Source organism: Takifugu rubripes, chromosome 4 (genome assembly GCF_901000725.2).
Source record: "Takifugu rubripes chromosome 4, fTakRub1.2, whole genome shotgun sequence".
NCBI lineage: Eukaryota > Metazoa > Chordata > Actinopteri > Tetraodontiformes > Tetraodontidae > Takifugu > Takifugu rubripes.
The window spans coordinates 3,164,969-3,185,844 of NC_042288.1; the positions used below are offsets into that span (position 1 = coordinate 3,164,969).

Genomic DNA, 20,876 nt, shown 5'->3' on the forward strand with positions numbered 1-20,876 from the left:
CGATGATGCGCCCTTCTTAGGCATCATCTCACTTTCTTAAGTGTAATCCACAGTGACACTCTGGTATTTCTAAAGATAGAGAAATAGCCTTTGGCAACACTAACACTTAATTTGTGCATCGGCCAGGCCGCAGCATTTTTCAGAGGTGCAGCAGGTGAGGGGACATTTTTTTTATTCTCAGAAGTTGTTTTAGATTGGTGATCTCTGTCTTTCATTTAATTTTTATGCTCCCTGCCTCCTTCTGGTGTTTTCACACTGTCGGAATTGCTGTGAATATCAGAGCTCAAGCTGTTAATTAAGCCGAGTTGAGCATCTTTTGTCCCAGTACGTGTTCTAACAAGCTCTTATGGGACAGCAAGCGCTTCTGACTCTGATGTGTTGATGATCAGGGCTGGTGGGGTTGTTAGTGTGTTAACTAACATGTGAACAGGATATGTCAGCACGCCAGTCTGCAAGCATCAGCTGCATCAGCCCGCATGATCTTTACAAGCTGAAATGTCTCGACAAAGCTAGCAGCTGATCAAAGAAATGCCAAGGAAACTTTCTCCAGTGTCATTTACATTTGCAGCCAATTTCACACTAGACTTGTTTCATTAATGTATGCAAAACAACAAATATGTTGGAAAATTAACGACAGGCGATATTTTGGTAATTAACTGGAAGGCCCACCAAGCATTTGGAGGGAGGAGTAAAGAACGTATGTATCAAAGTGATTCATTGTCTGATTTTCCTTTGCTTTGCTTGACTTTTCTGGACACTAGATATTGATTAATCGACAGCTCCTGTTTTACTGCTGGATGCTTCAGCAGTCACTATGAGACTGTGATGGGATAAAACACTGTTGACGATGATGATGAGGAAGAGGCTGATGGTGTCAAACAAGGTCACCTGAGGTGGGCAGTGAGTGTTCCCGCTCAAGTGGTGTTTGTCTTCCCTGCAGATGCACCATCAACAGATGCTGAGACCTCAGAGGAAGCCAAACTCATCACAAGCATCACATCAAAGATGAACTCATTAATGCTCATCCAGATGTGAATTACCATAAAACAAAAACACTGAAACATTGATTTTTTTTTTTTTTAATATTCAACAAGTCCCATTCCTGCTTTAATATTTTCAGCAATGATATATCACCGTGAGCTATTTCCACGTGTGACAGGTTTATTATTTATGCACGGGCATTACTTTGACCTTTTCATGCATGCAAAATCAATGCTTATGGGGGAGAACCCCATCATTGATGCGTTCTGGGGTCTGTATGCAGGCAGACACTTGGGCAGGAACCAAGGGAGGAAGATGAAAGTGGGAGGTATTACTAACATCCACCCCAGACAGTTGTTCATGAATATCAAAGAACAGCTGTGGAAGGTGGCAGGTTCTCCTCGTTTTTACTCATTATCTCTAAGCACTGGAACACATTGCAATTAAATTATTTCATACTCTTTAAAGTTTGTGATTGATATTCACAGTAAAGGGAGCAGAAAGGTAAAGTGAACTGAAGAATATATTTCCTGTACACACACACACACACACACACACACACACACGCACACACACACACACACACACACACACACACACACACACATTCAACACACTGTTTAAAAAGACGCAAAAGTGCTACAACTTCGCATTTCATTTTCAAGTAAAAAACTTTCCCCACCTGTGGCTGTTTTGCTCTTAAGGGGTATCACCTAGGCAACGCATGAGGAAACAAGTGGTGTTCTTCAATACTCATAGGGGCCGATCATAAAATGATGGGGGGGCTGTGATGAAGAGTCTGAACATGAGTCAGAATCACTGCAAATACATTGACAAAAGACACCGTCAACCTCGTCAACAGAGATGGAGACTAATTCAAATTAAGGAAAGCAAAATTCATCATGAGGGTGTTGAGACACACTAAAGGTTTTCTCATTTTAAGGGAGCAACCCTCAAAGTAAAAGCAAACCTGCCTGCATTAATGGCAAATGGCTTCCTTTAAAAAACCAACTCAACTGATGGTACAGACAAGAGCCCTGGGTCTACAATCAATAATACCAGTCAATAACAATAATCATAATAATAATCTAACTAGAAAAATGCACTTGGAGAGCAGCTCATTTCCCCACATACTGTGTTGTACACCTGTAGTAGAGTATGTATTCAGGCAGCAGCAGTACAAACTTGTATAACACAGAAGGTTGCTTCATCTTATGAAAATCAAAATCAAGCCTCATTGAGAGGATTTCTGATTGAGGCAGCAGACTATGAGAATTGAGGCGCTTGGACAAAGAGATCCGAGTTGTCTTTCTTTAATGGAGGTCGTACAGCTTAAAAACAAGCAGCTCACTTTCCCCATCTATTGTGAGGTAATACAATACAATCTTATATAACATAGTAGGTAGCTCTAAGATCAGAACCCAGGTTCTATTATTATTATTATTGATTAAACAATAATAAATACATCATATATTTCATTATGCAGCATACAGTATACAGCATACAAGCATACAGTGCTTGTCTGGGGTTAGGCCCTGGGATTCTGGAAAGCGCCTTGAAACAATTTTGATTGTATAAGACACTATATAAATAAAGATTTATTTTTTTTGAGTATTTTATCATATAAAGGTCAGTTGTCATTACTGGCAATATGATTACAAAGAAAGGTCACAGTAATGAAGTTAATGGTTCACCATATTATGTCCTAACAATTACTGTGCTGCTGCATCACCAAATCAATCTTTATTTATATAGCATCTTATACAATCAAAATTGTTTGTATATATGACAACGGGTCAGCGGGGCCGGAGGTCATCATGCAGGTCCGAAGGCGGCGATACCTGTAAATGAATGGAGGGGGGGCAGAAAAACTACACAGGAATCAGCATAACTAGTCTGCTTGATGAGGAGGAGGAAAGGAGAGGAGAGGAGAGGAAACCATGACCCAGTGGGGTGACAGAGGCCTGTCAGGTGATCATGTTTCTGGACCCCGGCAGCCTTGGCCTATAACAGCATAACTATGATGTGACCTAACGATTAGACAACCCCCTAAGTATGATAATTTGTCTATCTATGATAGTAACTGGAACTACAGAATTAACAACAATAAGCTTTTTCAAAGAGGTAGGTTTTAAGTCTGATCTTAAAAGTAGCAATGGAGTCAGCCTCCCGTACCTGGACAGGGAGCTGGTTCCATAGCAGGGGGGCCTGGTAGCTAAATGCTCGGCCCCCCATTCTACTCCTAGAAACTCTGGGAACCACAAGTAGACCAGCATTCTGAGAGTGGAGCGGTCTATTGGGCTGATAAGGTATCACTAGCTCCTCCAGGTCGGATGGAGCTAGGCCTCTGAGGACCTTGTAGGTCAAAGGAAGGGTTTTAAAAATTATTCTAAATTTAACGGGCAGCCATTGAAGTGACGCCATTACAGGAGTTATGTGATCTCTTTTGTCAATACCTGTCAGAACTCTGGCTACAGCATTTTGGATCAACAGGAGGCTTCTTAAAGAGTTGTTTGGACACCCTGATAATAGGTGCAAGGTGCAACAGTTATGGGTAATTTAAAAAAAATCCTAATAATATCCATTGTTAATGTGCTAGTTTTAATGATGGATGGAAGTGAAATCATAGAAAACAACCATCTGAGTGTGACTGGGTTGTGAAAGCTAAGTAATAGCAACTACAGACCAAGAAAGTAAAAAGGCAAAAAGCGCCACTAATAGAAACCTCACTGTCTTCAGGTTTAATCCCACATTTATATTTTAAAAAAGAAGAATGTGTCTCTGATGGATAGAGTTCATACCTTTGTAAAGATCATCTCTCTGTGCAAAGTTGTCCCATTTTCTGTCTTTACACAGCCATGTCATCCTCATCTTGCATTTATGATGCAGACTGACTTAACAAGTGCATTAAAATAAGTGGTGGCTGCTATTCACCCCTTCCATTATCATATAATGAGGCTTGGCAAGTTGTCAGCATGTCAGAATTAAAAGGTGTGAGGTACCAGATGTGTCCTGGTTTCCTTGTCCATTTTATAGCACTGCTCCAAAGCTAGGACCCAGAGGTGCTAATGGTTACCTTTTCTGCATGCTGTCTATGCCAACTTCCTACATTCTGTGCTGACAGTTTGGGGCAAAACTGTTCACGCACTCCAGCGGCCCATTTGTCTCTGCCTCCTGGCGCATCATTGAAAGGCTCTTGTGAAGGCTGATGTGCCTATAAAAATCTCTTTCTGCACAGAGAGGAAAATTCTAGGAAATAGATATAGGAATGGATGGACAGTGATATGTTATATTAATAAAGTGGTGACAAAATGGTGGCTACCGTGTGAATGGTGGGATAATAGGGTGGCAGCAACGACTAGGCATACTGACTCACAACCCATGAATTAATTACACCGATGAGTGTCAAGCCATATTGAACGACTGACTGTCAATTTGCAATTAAGCTCTGGTATCAAGAGCATATCATTACATTTTTCTTTTTCATGCACACTTGTGTTTCTTTTGACACATGATCTGTCGAAACACATGAAACACATGGGCCTTTCATTTATAGCTGTTTGGCCTAAATGCTGCTAATGGTGATGAATCAGTGGCGACAGCAGCCCGGGCCACATGATAACTTATTACTGAGATAGGACATGTGCGTCCTCTTCTGAAGACTTATAAATGTGCTGGTCTTGACATTATGATGGGCCTCTGCAAACTGTTGGCACTGATTGATGTGCCAGCACGCTGGCCGTCTGTGCTGACGCCCCATGGAACGCTGTAGCTGCAGCAGGGAGACTCATCATCTATCAGCATCTTAATTACACAACAGAGTGGCTCAAGACCTTGTTAGTCTCAGGGAAATGGCCATTGTTATGCTATACCTGATGTTGTGGAAGCAATTCCTGCTGTGCTTATGCTTTGCCATGCAGCGCAAGAGATAATGGATGATTTACGAGCAGCTTTTTTGTGTTTGTTTTTTACATTTTAACAGCCACTGGTTTAAGACAGAGGCACTTTCACTAAGCAGAACATTTGCTATTATCGTTAGCAACAGTGCAGGTAATTGAAGAAGGACATTTCTGTTTGGCTAAATAAGACTTGATAAGAGAGAGCTCTTCAACCCTCAGTTCATAACAAATAGTACTTTCAACGATAGAATTTTAGTCAAATACTGTACAGTGAAAAATTGGGTTTAAAACGCTGACTGGCCCCTGCGGATGCACTTTAGCCTACTCCAACATGTAATTTGCTTTTATTAGAGCTGCTTTCTTTATTTGAACCCCTCGATCAACAGCAACGCTGTCGTCAGTTTAAGGAGCGATCGCTTTCCGTGAACACCTTGAGCTCAATCAAATTTGCAAGTCAATTAAATGTTTGAGTCCCAGGAAGAGACAGTGGAAGAAATAATCAAGCTTTAAAGAATTTTAGCATAATCACTCTAATCTCCAGATGCATCCTTGTGCTGATGGGAGCTCAGTTATCTATGAAAATGCTCCCCTGCATCAGGGAGTGATCACTCGTGTTTTGGAGAGCGCGGTTTTAATAGCCAATGGAAGCGCTTTTGTGCACAGATTCAAAGCTCGTGGCACAAGAATGGAAGGGGGGAGGGGTCTTACACAAAGGGACCTTAATTAAGGCTTATATAATAAGAATTAAATGTGATCAATTTTCATTTTGAATCACATCCTGTCATAAATGGCCTCTAACCAGCAGGAATCTGTTCACTCAGGGGTTGTGCATCTAAGTGTTCCTTTTATTACGCTATTTTGGGAAACTGATGTGAAAGCATATTTTCCACAGAGGGAAATGAAATAATGGCCAGTGCATTTGGTGTCCTGCTGTTCTCTTCTGTGACTGCCATCTTGAAATCGTCTCCAAGAGCATCGTTAAGATGACGGCACTAAAATCTATATGGAAATGTTGTCCTATAACAAAAGATTTACACTTTGAAAGCCGAATAAGAACCAAGGTCTTGTCCTAGTTTCTGGCTGGCTTTTGTCCCATCGGCCTTCAGTCTGCGATTCAGTGTTGTGTTTTTTCTTTTTCCATCAGTTTGTGGAAAGACGAAAAGCATGTGCTCTTACCCTTACGTATCTTAAAACACTATGTGTAAATATGCGTAGCTATCAAGGTTTTACACTAAGCAGCCTCATTAACTCCTGTTCTGGAGATAATTCCATTGTAAAATATATTGAAATGCCATTAAAATGGAATAAACGCTTTATCTTAAAATGCTTCCTCAATTTAGTGAATTTGATTTTTTTTAAAATCATTTTGATTATGGTCATGAGAAATAAGAATGAGTCTTCTTGTCAAAAGCACATTTTGACCTTGTTTCAGACCTTGTCTGGGGAATGTTGCGCTCCACAATATGAGAATGAATTAAGCAGCCAACAACATCACTGAGTTTCTTTCTAGGGTTCAGACGACAGGCGGTCTATATACTGACTTAAAGACATGCATATTTCTGTGAACCAATATCAACCTAGATAAGAACAGGTCATGTCAGAACAAGAACTCTGAGTTCTGGAAAAGGAACCCAATCAAAGCATCTTCTCTGCTGCTGCAGCTTTGCAATAACATCATTGTGTTGGTGTATCAAGAAACAACGTGAGAGTGACTCTGTATTTCTTTTCCACAAATTCAATTTGTTTTAATCACATACTTGTTATTGACATTTTTATGCCAGCAAAATAAAATATATACATAGCAGTTTGTGTACAATTGATAATATTCCAGAAGCGCAATTTTACTGCGATATTGCATCACATGGAAGCACTTTTCAGAGTAATGCAATGGAAAACAGCAAATACATCAAGTCAATAACTGTGTGGAGAATGCTGGCGATTTTATTTGTATCCATCACCATAAACGATATAATGTAAAACAAGATAAGCTTTCAGACATACTTGAAGCTGTTTTCACCAAAGCCACCACTCGATTTTAATGGGAGGGGAGGCTTAGCCCCAACGAGATGCACAGGATGTATGCAAACGTAGCGGACAAGCACAAAATTTAACAGAGACAGACAAATATCCATCCATCCATCCATCCATCCATCCATCCATCCATCCATCCATCCATCCATCCATCCATCCATCCATCCATCCATCCATCCATCCATCCATCCATCCATCCATCCATCCATCCATCCATCCATCCATCCATCCATCCATCCATCCATCCTCTATTGCTTATCCGGGGTCGGGTCATGGGGGCAGCAGCCTAAGCAGAGAGGTCCAGACTTCCCTCTCCCCAGCTACTTCTTCCAGCTTGTCCGGGACCAGTCGAGAGACATAGTCTCTCCAACGTGTCCTGGGTCTTCCCGGGGGCCTTCTACCGGAGGGACATGCCCTGAACACCTCACCAGGGAGGTGAGGCGATCTCCTGCTCCATTCTTCCCTCACTCCTGAACAAGACCCTGAGGTACTTGAACTCCTCCACTTGGGGCAGGATCTCCTCCTTGACCCAGAGAAGGCACTCTACCTTTTTCCGGTTGAGAACCATGGCCTCAGATTTGGAGGTGCTGATTCTCAACCCAGCCGCTTCACATGCAGCGGCGAACCGATCCAGTGATCGTTGGAAGTCACGGGCCGATGACGCCAACAGGACCACATCATCTGCAAAAAGCAGAGACCCGATCCTGAGGTCACCAAACCGGACCCCCTCAACACAATGACTGCACCTAGAAATTCTGTCCATAAATGTTATGAACAGACAGACAAATAATTTTTTATTATTATAATTGTTATTATCCACCGATGATAATCATGTGTGAATGAGCTCAGCTACTTTTTCATGGTGTGCGTTCATGCATAAATTGGGAAATACAGCTGATGCCCCAGAAGGAAGGCACCCCAATGACAGAAGATGGTAAAAAAAAGAGTCCCGTGCAATATATTTCAGACTAACAATCTGGCTAAGTACTAACGTTCTTTTAGACCTGGAGAGTAAGGTTTAACTGCAAAATAACAAAGGAAAGAGTTGTGCAGTCTGCAAGCCAGGTTTTTGTTTGGATTGGGGTTTTTTTTAGAAATAGGGAGCATTTGGTTGATTAATTCCATGGGACTTTTTGCTGTTAGCTGGAGGCTGGAGCTAACTAATTGTTGCAGTTATAAATAATTAGATTCATATCATCTTCTCATGGTCTTCTAATCAGCTCTGTGTGCTTCAAAGATTCACATGTAGGGAATGCAGTCAAGGCCAAGAAGAAAATGTGGACTGGATTTTGAGTGATTTGGGCATTCTCTACAGAAACAAGTGGAACATATTGATAAGAAGGTAATGAAGGGGCTCTGTTGGTCTGACACTATGAAGTCAGGGGAAACTGATAGGTTTATGGTCATATTTATGTTATATTTATGTTTATGGTCAAGTGATTATTTATTTGAACACTGAACTCTTCTCACCAATTTGTATTGAATTTGTCAGCATGTTTTTATAGAAAAAGACCTAATTTTTTTTATGGGGGCTTGAGAATATTTTATTTGGGCTTCAACTATTTTGTAATGCTTTTATGCCTCCATTCACTGTGGCTCAGTATATTTTGGACAACCTGACAACCAGCCCTGATGACAAGCTGGCAGCAGCCATACCCCCATCACTGAATTGGGTGGGTAAAGAGAGTTAGGCTGGAAGGACAAGAGGACTTGCTCTGATGGGGTTGACGTGGCTGACATGGGATGTAGGGTGGATCCAAGTTGATCTTTGGCGCATAAGCTGAATCGAGGAAAAGCTTATTACTTTGGGGGAGCGATGGCAAAGGGAGCAATGAACCTCAGAGAAAGCTTCTTGGACTCTTCTTGAAGAAGCAGGATGATAGCCACACTGGAATGATTGTCCCTTCCTGAGGCCAGTGTCCTCCTTAACTGCCTGGCAAATTTGGCACCACTTCGGGAGGCGGACTCGCTTACTGTTTGCTGCCAACAAAAATGCTATGTGACCACAAAAACATAGTGATATCTGGGTACACTGTTGGTATGAGCCCAATGAATAACATCCCCCTCAGCACTCAGGGGAATTGGCACAACCTTCACCTGCTGTAACCCTCACTTCCACTTCCCAAGTTAATGTGGCCTCAAAAACAAGTGTTTAGTATGATTTAGGTTGACCATTAACACGAGAGCAACATTACCTCGAGAGCAAACATACAAAATAATGAGTCAGGACTGGTATTAGTTGAGCCTGGTCTGTAGGCAATGATGAAGCTGAACATGCTCAAGGATGTATCCTCACCTAGCCTTCCTGGCATTGAGTCTTTTTACATACTTCAGATTTTTGTGATCCAAAACCGAATTGGTTTGAGAAACTCCTCTCCAGCCAATGTCTCTACTCCACCACAGCCTCCTTGACAACCAGCAGTTTGCAGTCACCGATGTTATGATTTTGTTCTGTTCAAGAGAGTCTCTGACAGAAATGCACATGGATGTAATTTAACATCCTTGGAATTTATCTGGGAGAGGATAGTTCCAACTACTCCAACTACAACTTCAGAGGCATTGACCTCCACCGTGAACTGCTGGCTGGGAAGAAGAAAAGATAACACAGGGGCAGAGGGGAAGCTTTTCTTAACGCCCTGGGATGCAGCTTTACATGCGCTCCAGAAAAACAGGCTGTGGGGGAAGTGAGATCAGGCAAAGGGTAGTCTATTGTTCTACAATTTAAGATAAACCTCTGGTAAAAGATCTCAATGTTATGGAGTTAGTGATTACAGAGATCTTTGGATCCACTCAGACCTCCGCTCAGAAAGCACAAACCCTAGGAAAGTAACCGACGCAATGTGGAATTCACATTTTTCATCCTTCACGAACAATTGGCTCTTTGGTAACACTGAATAAACATTCCTCATCGAAGGAAACGGTCAGGATGTCGTCTAAATAGACAAACACATTGAGCATATCCCAAAGGAAATTGTGTGCCAGATTTTTAAGGCGCCTGTATTGGTAAGACCAAACGGCATATCCACATTTTTATAATGCCATGTGGCAGTATTAAAAGCAGTCTTCCATTCATTTCCCTCTCTGATTCTAAGAAGGTGTTATGCATTATCAAGCTTAGTAAAAAATATTTGCTATAGAGCAGAAGAGGGTTCCTGTTTTTGATGGTAATATCATTTAAACCACTGTAATCAATGCAAGGTCTTTTCTTTCTTTTCAACAAAGAAAAAAAACTTGCTCTCACAGGTGACAATGAAGGATGAATAATCCCGGCAGCAAGGGACTCCTTAACACACTCTTCCATGGCCTTTCATTCTCAAGCTGAGAGAGAAAAAAGTCTCCCCCTGGGAAGGGGTGATTCATGGTAACAAGTCTATTGTGCAATTATGGGGCAATGTGTTAATGAAGTGGCTTTTGTTTTACTCAATACTTCTGGTAAATCATGACAACATGAGGGAATGTTACTGAGATCTGGATCTTTGTTCTCAGGTGTAGCAGCCTTTGGAAAACACAATTTTGAACCAGTGACCCAAGCGGCTACTGTCCCACTACCCCCATCAATATTGGGGTTGTGCACTTTTAGCAATGACTTGGCCGGTCAGCAGCACTTCTCCTCTCACTGGGAGGTGGCACAGAAATCTGCAGATTTTCTCATTCCTGGTCCTGTTCAGATAGCCTTTTGTCTTCCTTTGGGAGATCAGTTGCTGTTATCTGAGCTTTTAATGATTCAGAGAGTCCTTCAAAAAAACTCACTCTCTGCTCTATGGGTGCAAAAATCTGTAGAGCAATCGGAAACTTTGTGCTTGCCTTGTCTCCAGTCAGGTGGGAGACAATAAAAGCCACCTTTGCTCAATCTGTGAAGAAAAATGAGGCTTACAGCCCAAATTGAAGTCTGCACTGGGTCAAAAGTGGTCTAACATCCCATTTGCTCCTCAGAAGCTCCCTGGTCAGGAGAGCTGTGGACCTTGTGCTGGAGCGCTAACATGAGGCAAGGAGTACTGGGCTAAACCGGGAAGCATATCTGCGATGGGGCTTACTGTACCACAGCAGAAGCTTCATTCAGATGCTTACTCAAAACCTCGTTAAACTGAACAGAGAGAAGTCATCAATGACTCCTGGCATGCAGCCAATTCTCTCAGGTCAGCACCGAGTTACGTGAGTTGCTCTGGCTGCTATGCAGGTCATAACGCCTGTGCCCAAAGGATCTGGTGTACAGAAAAGAGTCGGATGAGTCCGTTCTGGCCAATTGGACACGGAATAAGCACGTCTTAAATGCATGGCAGTGGTCAATTCATGGTTAGAAGAGATGTTTAATCGTTTGCTCAGATCAGCACACGATTGAGGAGTCAAAAAATTCAGCAGAGGTTTCCAAAAACATCAGACGAGAGGCGAGGTAAAACAAAAACAGGCAAGGCTAATACACTGTGATACTGCGACAAGAAAATAGACTGACAATAAGACAAAGATGCAAAGGGAACTAAATACAAACCAATTAGGGGAGTGATGCAGCACGGGTGTGGAGACACAACCACGGACAGGCGGAGGAAGGGCAGACAGGAAACTGAGACAGTGGTTGATGATAAAAAAGGAAGCAGGAGGCACAATACATTAATCATGAAAGGAAACTAAAACAATCTTCACAAACAGGCCATTTTGACACATTGATGTAGTTCATATTTGTTTATATAAGTTGAATCTGGTTTAAATGTTAAAAGTTGTCCTTTTTTCAAATTCATATCATCACACTCACCCCCTCAATTAGAATTCTCCATTGTAAAACTTTAGAGCTGGTTGCCATCTACAAGTACCTGGGACTGATTATTAATGGGGAGCTTTCCTTCAGAGTACATGTTCAAAATGTGATCTCAAGTTTAAGAGTGAAGCTCGGTTTCTATTACAGAAACAAGTCCTGTTTCTCTCTTAGAGCTCAGAAGCTTATGATCTCCTGCACTTGATTATGGCGACGTTTGACTATCTGTGCTTCATCCAGCTCTTTACAGTCCCTGACTGCAGTCTACGACTGTGTTCATCATCTGTCAGAGCTTGTTTCACTGGAAGCCCATCGCTCATTTTTAAGTACTCACCACCGAAATTCATTTGAAAGGTGTCTATGTTTTTAAATTTAAAATGTTCTATTGTTAATATTTTTGTTTTTAATGGAACAACAACCCATGTAGTTAAAGTTGTCAAATTTAGTTGCACTTTATATTTTAACAGTTGTTTTCATTGGTTGCTGTGCTCTTGACCTTAATGTTGTTGTTTTTTTTATCTGTTAAATCAGGGGTGCCAAAATCCATTCCTTGAGGGCCAAAATCCAGCCAGGTTTGGTGCCCTACCAGTTAAAACATACTTCCATGTGGGATCCCACTTTTCTTACAGGAAATGGTAGGACAGAAGACCTAGCAAGATTACAACCCTCAAGGACTGGATTTGAGCACCCCTAGGTTAAATAATGGTAGGTAGGTAGATAAATAAATAAATAAATATTAATGCCACCTGTTTCCTTAATTACAGACACAAGCACCAGGTGGCTTTTGGCACTGACCGTGAATAAAATTGTGAAGAACAAGACTCTGAATGTGGTTCACATTTACAGCCCTGACATGTCTCTCAGTGATCAACAGCAGTAGTTTCTGGCTCTGCTTTCCTTCTCAGTTCTGACTAAATAATGAACTGAAAGGACAATGAAATAAGATGTTATTCAAATTAATTTGGTATTAAAGTGATTTGAGTTACCAGAATCAAAATCGAGCCGTTTAATTTTATTTAATCTTTTTTTTTTTTTAGCATTTTCAAATATATTTAGTAACAAATGTATTATATAGCTACAGTATATAGCTGTGATGGATAGTGGGGGTGAGTAAATAAACTCTGACACACTCATTTTTAGTAAGTACCATCTATATTTGAAAGCAAAATAGTAGATAAACTCATGTGAGAGCATGACATCACACCATAGATAATGAATGATTAGGGAAATAGGGATGCAAATGTAGAGTTACAGCAAGGGGAATGTTCCCCTGATCAATTTAAATTTGTTTTTTGTTTGGTGTAATATGTTATTTACTTTTCACTTACCCTTACTTTCTGGTTTTATTTATTTATCTTGAGATATAAAGCTTCATTTTCTTCTACCCACTGGCTAAACTTCGTAAACGTATCATGGGACAACTGGGTGGGGAAAATAGACAGATTAACACTACTCATCCACACACTCATTCATTAATTTAGGAAAAAATATATATGACTACAAACATACACATATGTAGACATGCAGACATAAGTGCATATGCACAATACAATAGTATATAACATTAATAGTAAACAAATTCACTGAAACAAACACAGCCACAATCAACAAAATCTCTATTTAAACCACACAGATGTGGATGTGTAAGAATCTGTAGATAATTGTCATTTTTTTTCTTGATTTCCTGTTGACATGTAAAGGTTTGTTAGAGATGCAGAGTATAGTAGAGAGTAAATTTGATGTTTCTGCATCCATGTCAGTGATACTAAGGTGACCAGGCACGTGAAAACCAAAGGTTCTGGGTGTTTAAATCATCCCACAACATAATTATCAGAGGGGTATTGCTCAAAAGTAGGACAAACATCCAAGATAAATATGGACCCCTGGGTTGACAGAGCCGTGTCGAAGCTTGGATTAATTGATTTTAAAGGGCACGTTCACGGCATTCTTAAGAAGACCACGAGATCAATCACACAGTCACCAGACACGCCGCTTTCTTTACACCCGCTGAACAAGAGTTGCTTCTTCAAAAATATGATGAAATGAAAGATGTGATTAGAAAACAATAACACCAATGCAGTTAAAAAGGAAAATGGAAAAAGCCTGCCAGACAAAAGCATATTGGCCTGATGTATAAGTACCCCCAACTTATATAATTATAATCTGTGCTTCCTCAGGAACTGTCATAAAAGATGACTATTTTAGTCCACTAATCAAGAGTGGTTTTTTTTTTTACTTTAATGTAGCCCATAAAAGAGCAACTTACTCCGTTTATGTAGAGTATGATTAAGTTGATGAAATGACGTACTCTATCAGGGTTAGTTCTTGAATCTATTTTGCCCATGTTGTGTCTCATCCATCATCGTTCATAATGAACAACCTTGCTGGCCAGAAAAGGACCTGGCAAAAGGTGAAAAGAAAATTTAAAAACATTTTTAAGTCTGCTGTTACCTTAGTGCAGCCTGCAAAAATATCAATTTTCAAATGAAGTGATGGAGTTGTTGTGAGCTGATAATGAATTTCTATATTTTTAACAGTCAATAAAAGCACAGAGAACTGGTGAGTGGCAGAGGAGCGAGAAATTGACTTGAATAAAGACAGGCAATTGATGGAGGGGATCCAGGGAGGGACCGTGATGGACGAAGCCCTTGCAACTAAAGGTTGCTGCTGCAGTTCCACAGTAGATTAAACACATGTCACAATATTATTTGGTCTGACTCTGAATTTGCTCGTAGTGTTTGGGGACGCAGTTGTGTTTTTGGAGCCACCATGAAGGTGGTATGAATTTTCTTGATTGGAGGAGGTATCTGGCTGGGGCAGGCAGGTCTGCAGCTGCAGAGTGGGCCTATGCAGATAAGGAGACACTGTCAGTGGACTCCAAATGAACGGGATCAAATGGATGACTGAAAAGATTGTTAAAGTTAAAAAGCCAAGTCAGAATGATGTGGAACCCTTTCCATCCAACAATAAATTCATCTCTTCCTTTGCCTTTTTCTTTTGAATAAGGTCCAATTATTATTTTTTCATCTTTTCGATGTTGGCATATCGCTAATGAAAGGATTCCAAATAAACTGTCTGGCGTCTTACTTTTACTGCTCACATTTTTTTGTTTTTTTAAATGTGCTTTTTGTCGTCATATAATCTGCAGACAAACTACAGAGAATAAACTGCCATGGTTACTGTGTCCGGAATATTGTCTGGGAAATTGATCTGTTTTCCTGCAAACTTGGGGGCAAGTTAATCCGGGATAGCTACTGCATCTCGACTTAAGCCCTTAGCTTGGTCTTGTGCAGTACCCCTCTGGTATCTGAATGTGCTGACTGTGGCTGACTGACTAGTTTTCACGGTGTGGGCGGACTGGTGGGACTGGTGGTCTGAGCAACCTCCACTTGGCAGCGCACAAAGGAAACACATCTGCATTACATAAGGACAATTTAAAATTCAATTTTGAGATTGTAAAGGCAACTTTTATAGTTGCATCTTTCCTCATTCTTTTCCATCACGCTCTACAGGTCCAAACTGCTACGCGGATACAGCGGTGATACCAGCGGGCCGAGAGGTAAAGATTGATGATTGCACAATCTGCTACTGCACATACGAGGAGGGAACCTGGCAGATCGAGCGTCAGGCAACCTGCAGTAAGAATGAGTGTCAGAGGAACTAGAGGCCGGCAGGACAGTGGTGTGTTTCACACAGTCGGACATCAGGGTCGGACAGCAGCCAATAATCCAGAATTTTTATTCACTCCTGGGAAAAAACAACACTTTTATTAAAGTTTATAATCCATGCACAGAATATCTATTTATCTATGTATTGAGTTATTTATGAAGATATGAAACAAAAACTGGAGTCATTGCTGCTGAGGTAATGATAAAGTTTTTATAGTCTCTGTATTTTACTAAGCAATGTATGGGACCAGAGGTCTAATAAAAAGTAGAATGTATAGAACACAGAGCTGTCTTTGGGGGTACAAACCTCAGTCTCCACATGGTGTCCTGGCACCTGATCTTTCACCACCAAAGTGCAGACTAGATGACATGAAGTCCATTTCAGAGTAAAGGCTTAAGATGTGCTATGTAGAGTTTAAAAAACAAACAAACAAACAAAACGAACAAAAAAAACCACTCATTAGGACTTGACTGTTTCCTGATTTCCTCTTGGATGTCCTGACGTGTTTTTATCTGTAAGTGCTTTTTTGTAATTATTATATGTGTTAATGTTTCAATAAATATAAATGCAAGTCTCATCTCGGGCTCAAATGCTGTTTCCAAACGAATAAAAGAATCCCTTGAAATTGGAAATTTCACCTGAGATGGATCAAAATCATGTGTTCCCGCTTGGAGCTGCTGAAATCAAAGGTAAGGTCTGAACCCACGAAGCAGCGCCCATGCATTCTCCTATTCCCGTGTTCCTCAATCAGATCTGTTTGTAGCAATGTAAATATTTAATGAAGTGTGACAGGGATATTAAGCAGGTCTGCATTGCCACAGCTTGTTTTTTTATTATCAGTAAACCAAAAAAGTCCCAGTTTGATAATATAATCTCCATCTTTACATTTGAGCTCTCAGCCAAGATGGAAGAACATCAATGAACCCGATTCATTTCAAACATTTGTGCCAGTGAAAGATTGTGTAACTTAATCTGTGGTTCCAATCTGAGATGAGGAATAATAGATGTATGTCCAGCCAACCAGCCGTTCAGAACCTGGATTAATAATTTACGAACACTGAGCGACAGGACTGATTGGATGGATGGATGGATGGATGGATGGATGGATGGATGGATGGATGGAGGGAGGGATGGATGGATGAATGGGTGGATGGATGGATGGATGGATGGACGGACAGATAGATGGATGGATTTCTCTCTGTTTTGCAGCACCCTTCTCTTTGGGTCACCTGTTGTGATGTGATGACCAACTCTCTGATCAAGTAGCCGCATCTCCAGCAGTGAGACGTGCCTGTCAGCCAGCTGGAGGGATCGAGGTAAATGAGTTTAAATGCATGTACATGTGATGTGACAGGCTCCTCTGGAGCACTAGGGGTAGTCGTGGCAGAGATGTGCCATCCTTTTTCTAGCCTTAACCTATCTGTATCTCTGCATGCAAAGGTCCTCTCCAAATAAGCTTCCTCATTCAAGGAAAATCTCAGCTTGTGCCAACGCATCCAAGTGCCCAAATGATTGTAGGATTTATTTTTTCCCCTCTCACTCCCAGCAACACTCATTTCCACATTGAAGAGTTCATCTTCATGGGCCCTGTCCCCGTCGCTCTCATTTTCTCCTTCCTATTCAGAAGAATTACCGACTGGCTTTCACAATTCTTTCATTCTACAAGATAACACTGCATATGCCTAATTTCCCAAGCAGCTTTGCTGCTGTGTAACAGCCGGTGGAACAATGACTACGGCCAAGTGATGTTATCTAGTCATTACACACACTGCTGGGTTTACATCATCTTATATATCAGGATTTATTCAATTTCATTCAATGTGTGATACACCAAAGCTGTGATTCAGATTACACCTTCAGAGTCTAAACTTCTGATTATTTCTCTTAAACATCCCAGAATACGGCACAACTGAACTCCTTCAACGATGTTCATATCTGACACAAAAAAAAGAACACAAAAGATTAAGCTAGTCTCCCTAAAGCTATAACTCCGTAATTAGTCTTCTGGCCTGGCCCAGATGCTGCACAAACTGCAATGATGAAATACATTTTTCTTGTGTAGCAACAGAGCCAACATTGCAATTTGTGGAATTGTAGGTCTTTGGAAGAAAATGAAAAAAAAAAAAACAGTATCAGCATTTTCTTACAAAAAATATATATATAATGGAAATGAAACCAGTTCTACAAGATAACATTGCATATGCCGAAGAAGTGGAGAAGCTGAGCAGTGGAGAGTTGCTGGTTCACCCCGGTGTGGACAAACCTTCAGAAGAGTTCTGTAGTAGTGGGAAGTGCCAGGGTGCCTTCAGAGCTCAACGAGGTACCATTCAGCAAGGTACTGAATCCCCCAAAATGCTGGTCCAGGGCCCTAGATGAGTGGGCGTCTGGTGTACACTCTTCACCCTCCCTATGACACCAAATGGGAAAACGTGGTCAAGAAAAAGAAGCAGAGAAGCATCATTATTATTTATTGTATATATCAAATTACCGTATTTTATATATTATTAGAATTTTAACTTTAACATTTGTATTGGGGAAAACAGCATTCACCCTTGTTTTAAGAGTTACAGTTCATAAACCTGCTGGAAATGTTGCTGCACCGATGAAATATTGACATATGAGGCGAGCCCTGCATGGATGCAGTAATCTGAGCTGTTATGTGATCCATTTACTGTCAGATCTGTTATATTTACTGAGGGGACCGTGCAGATAGGTGGCTAACGTTTTAACGCACCTGTATGCCAATAAGAAAACTATTAATCTCACCTTGGCACAAGCTCTCTTCAGACTGTAGCAGCTATAAATACACTTTTATACCTGAGACTTCAGCTGCTTTGCGGATATATCGATTCATGACATAAACAACCACAGACATGTTACACAAGTTGTTCTTTATCACCATCACCTGTCATATGAGCTAACATGTATGTTCATGTATGTCAATATGCAAATTTACGATCACATTAAATTACTCTGAATAACTGAATGTTTTCTTTTTTTTTTCATGGGCTCTTCACATCAGTTTAATGTGTGAAATTGAGCCTAAAATTACAGCCTACAAGATTTTTAATATCAACATTGTTTTGCTGTTAAGTAATATTTACCCTAAGTAAATATGCTGTTAAGTACATTAAAATGCATTGTGTCATTATGAGGGGAGCCTAATTTTTATGATTCAATCGAAGGGATAGCCAGCATTTCATCACCAGGGTTAAAAGAGTTTCAGACTGTTTTAACATCAGCAACATCTGCAAAACCTAAAGACTTGGATGACCTCAAATTTCTAAAGGACCGGAAATGTTCTGACCTCAGATAAAGCTCCAATGATCACATTAGGTCCAAAAGACCTTGGAAATATATATGATGTAGCCATGCTGGGAGGCATTAACCTGGCCCCCTAGTCCCACTGTAAGGAACCTTGGTGTTTAGTTCAACCATGAGCCATATTGAGCACTTTCCACCGTCACAAATATCACCAGCGCAGCATCGAAGTTTGGGACTTCCTCACCCAAAGTGATGCAGAAAGATTAGTCCTTGGATTTATTTCTTCCAGGCTGGATTATTGTAATTCACTTTTATCGGGCTGCTTGAACAAGTGGCTAAAGGCTATACAGCTGCACTAGAGGCATGCAGCTGCACTAGAACCAGGAAAAGATACTAAGTTAGTCCGCTGTTGGCTTCTCTACACTGTAAATGTTTTAAATCCTCCTACTAACGTAGCAGCCTCATGGACTTATAACTCCTTATCATCCAACCAAAGTGCTGCGCTCTCAAACACCTGTGCCCATGGACTTCTCTATTACCATCAATACCCTCTCCCATGGACCGATTATACACCATCTCCAATATCTCTAATTAGACGGAATGGATAAATTACTGATGTCAATGCTGATGTATGTGGCATGCAGTGGACTACTTTCCATCCCAGAGAGGGAGCCTTCCCTCTGGCTCCCCTTCAGTTCTCTTCAATTTCATTTAAAACATTTTTTATTCTTTTCGAGAGTCTCAGGACAGATAGGGTCACAAATGTGCTTTGTTTAAAGCCCAACCGAGCTAAACAATGTTTGTGACTTTTGGCTCTAAATAAACTTGACTTGATGAAAAAATGTGTTTTCTTTATCAAACTGATGATCTACCTTAAATGAGCATATATTTCTGTTTATTTTCTGAAGAATAGTAAGATAAATAATGCATATTTATATATATATATATAGAGAGAGAGAGGGAGAGAGAGAATTTATATATATAGAATTTATATATATAGAATTTATATATATATATATGTCTGTGTGTGTGTGTGTGTGTGTGTGTGTGTGTGTGTGTGTGTACATATACATATATACAAACACACAATTGATATATGGTCAGCAATTAAATTGATTTTCTGGACAGAGCATATGAAAGAATAATAAGAACAAAAGCTTGTTATCTGTAAGACAATTTTGTCTTTGTGATTAAAGTAACTGTTCTGATCATTTCACCTCATTGTTGAGTTGCAGTTCTTTTCTCATGTGGCAATTTCTGAGACTTCAGATGAATCTCAGATCTTTCTCTCTTTTGACTGACTTCATAGCTCCAAATTCCACAGTTTTGAACCCTCATTATAAATCAAAATCATATCAAATCAAATGAATCTCTATTTATATAGCGTCTTTTACAATCAAAATTGTTTCAAGGCGCTTTCCAGAATCCCAGGGCCTAACCCCAGACAAGCAACAGTGGCAAGGAAAAACTCCCCTTTAACAGGAAGAAACCTTGAGCAGGGGCAGGCTCATGTAGGGGGACCCTCCTGCTGAGGAGAGGAGAGGAGAGGAGAGGGGGGAGGACAGGTAGAGGATAGAATGGAGAGGAGAGGAGAGGAGAGGAGAGGAGAGGAGAGGAGAGGAGAGGAGAGGAGAGGAGAGGAGAGGAGAGGAGATGAGATGAGATGAGATGAGATGAGATGAGATGAGATGAGATGAGATGAGATGAGATGAGATGAGATGAGATGAGATGAGATGAGATGAGATGAGATGAGATGAGAGGACGGGCACAGAGCACAGAAACAGATACAAAAATACACTATTTATGCAAGCCGCCGGCCGAGTGGGTCAGCGGGGCCGGAGGTCATCATGCAGCTCCGAAGGCAGCGATACCTGTAAATGAATGGGGGGGGGGGGGGGGGGGGGGTAAGCAGAAAAACTACACAAGAATCAGCATAACTAGTCTACTTGATGAGGAGGGGAGAGGAGAGGAAACCATGACCCAGTGGGGTGACAGAGGCCTGTCAGGTGATCATGTTTCTGGACCCCGGCAGCCTTGGCCTATAACAGCATAGCTAAGATGTTAACCTAATGATTAGACAACCCCCTAAGTATGATAATTTGTCTGTCTATGATAGTAACTGGACCTACAGAATTAGTAACAATAAGCTTTTTCAAAGAGGAAGGTTTTAAGCCTAATCTTAAAAGTAGAGATGGAGTCAGCCTCCTGTACCTGGACAGGGAGCTGGTTCCATAGCAGGGGGGCCTGGTAGCTAAATGCTCGGCCCCCCATTCTACTCCTAGAAA

General features: G+C 40.9%; 1 protein-coding gene across 1 annotated transcript in view; it reads left to right on the forward strand.

The window, feature by feature from the left end:
• vwc2 (von Willebrand factor C domain containing 2) overlaps positions 1–15,903 on the forward strand; it is a 30,387-nt gene extending 14,484 nt beyond the window's left edge. The window contains exon 4 of the mRNA XM_003963709.2: positions 15,171–15,903. Within this exon, the coding sequence (XP_003963758.1) occupies positions 15,171–15,322 (152 nt within the window). The 3' untranslated portion in view covers positions 15,323–15,903. The remainder of the gene's footprint in view (positions 1–15,170) is intronic.
• Positions 15,904–20,876: the final 4,973 nt, after the last annotated feature.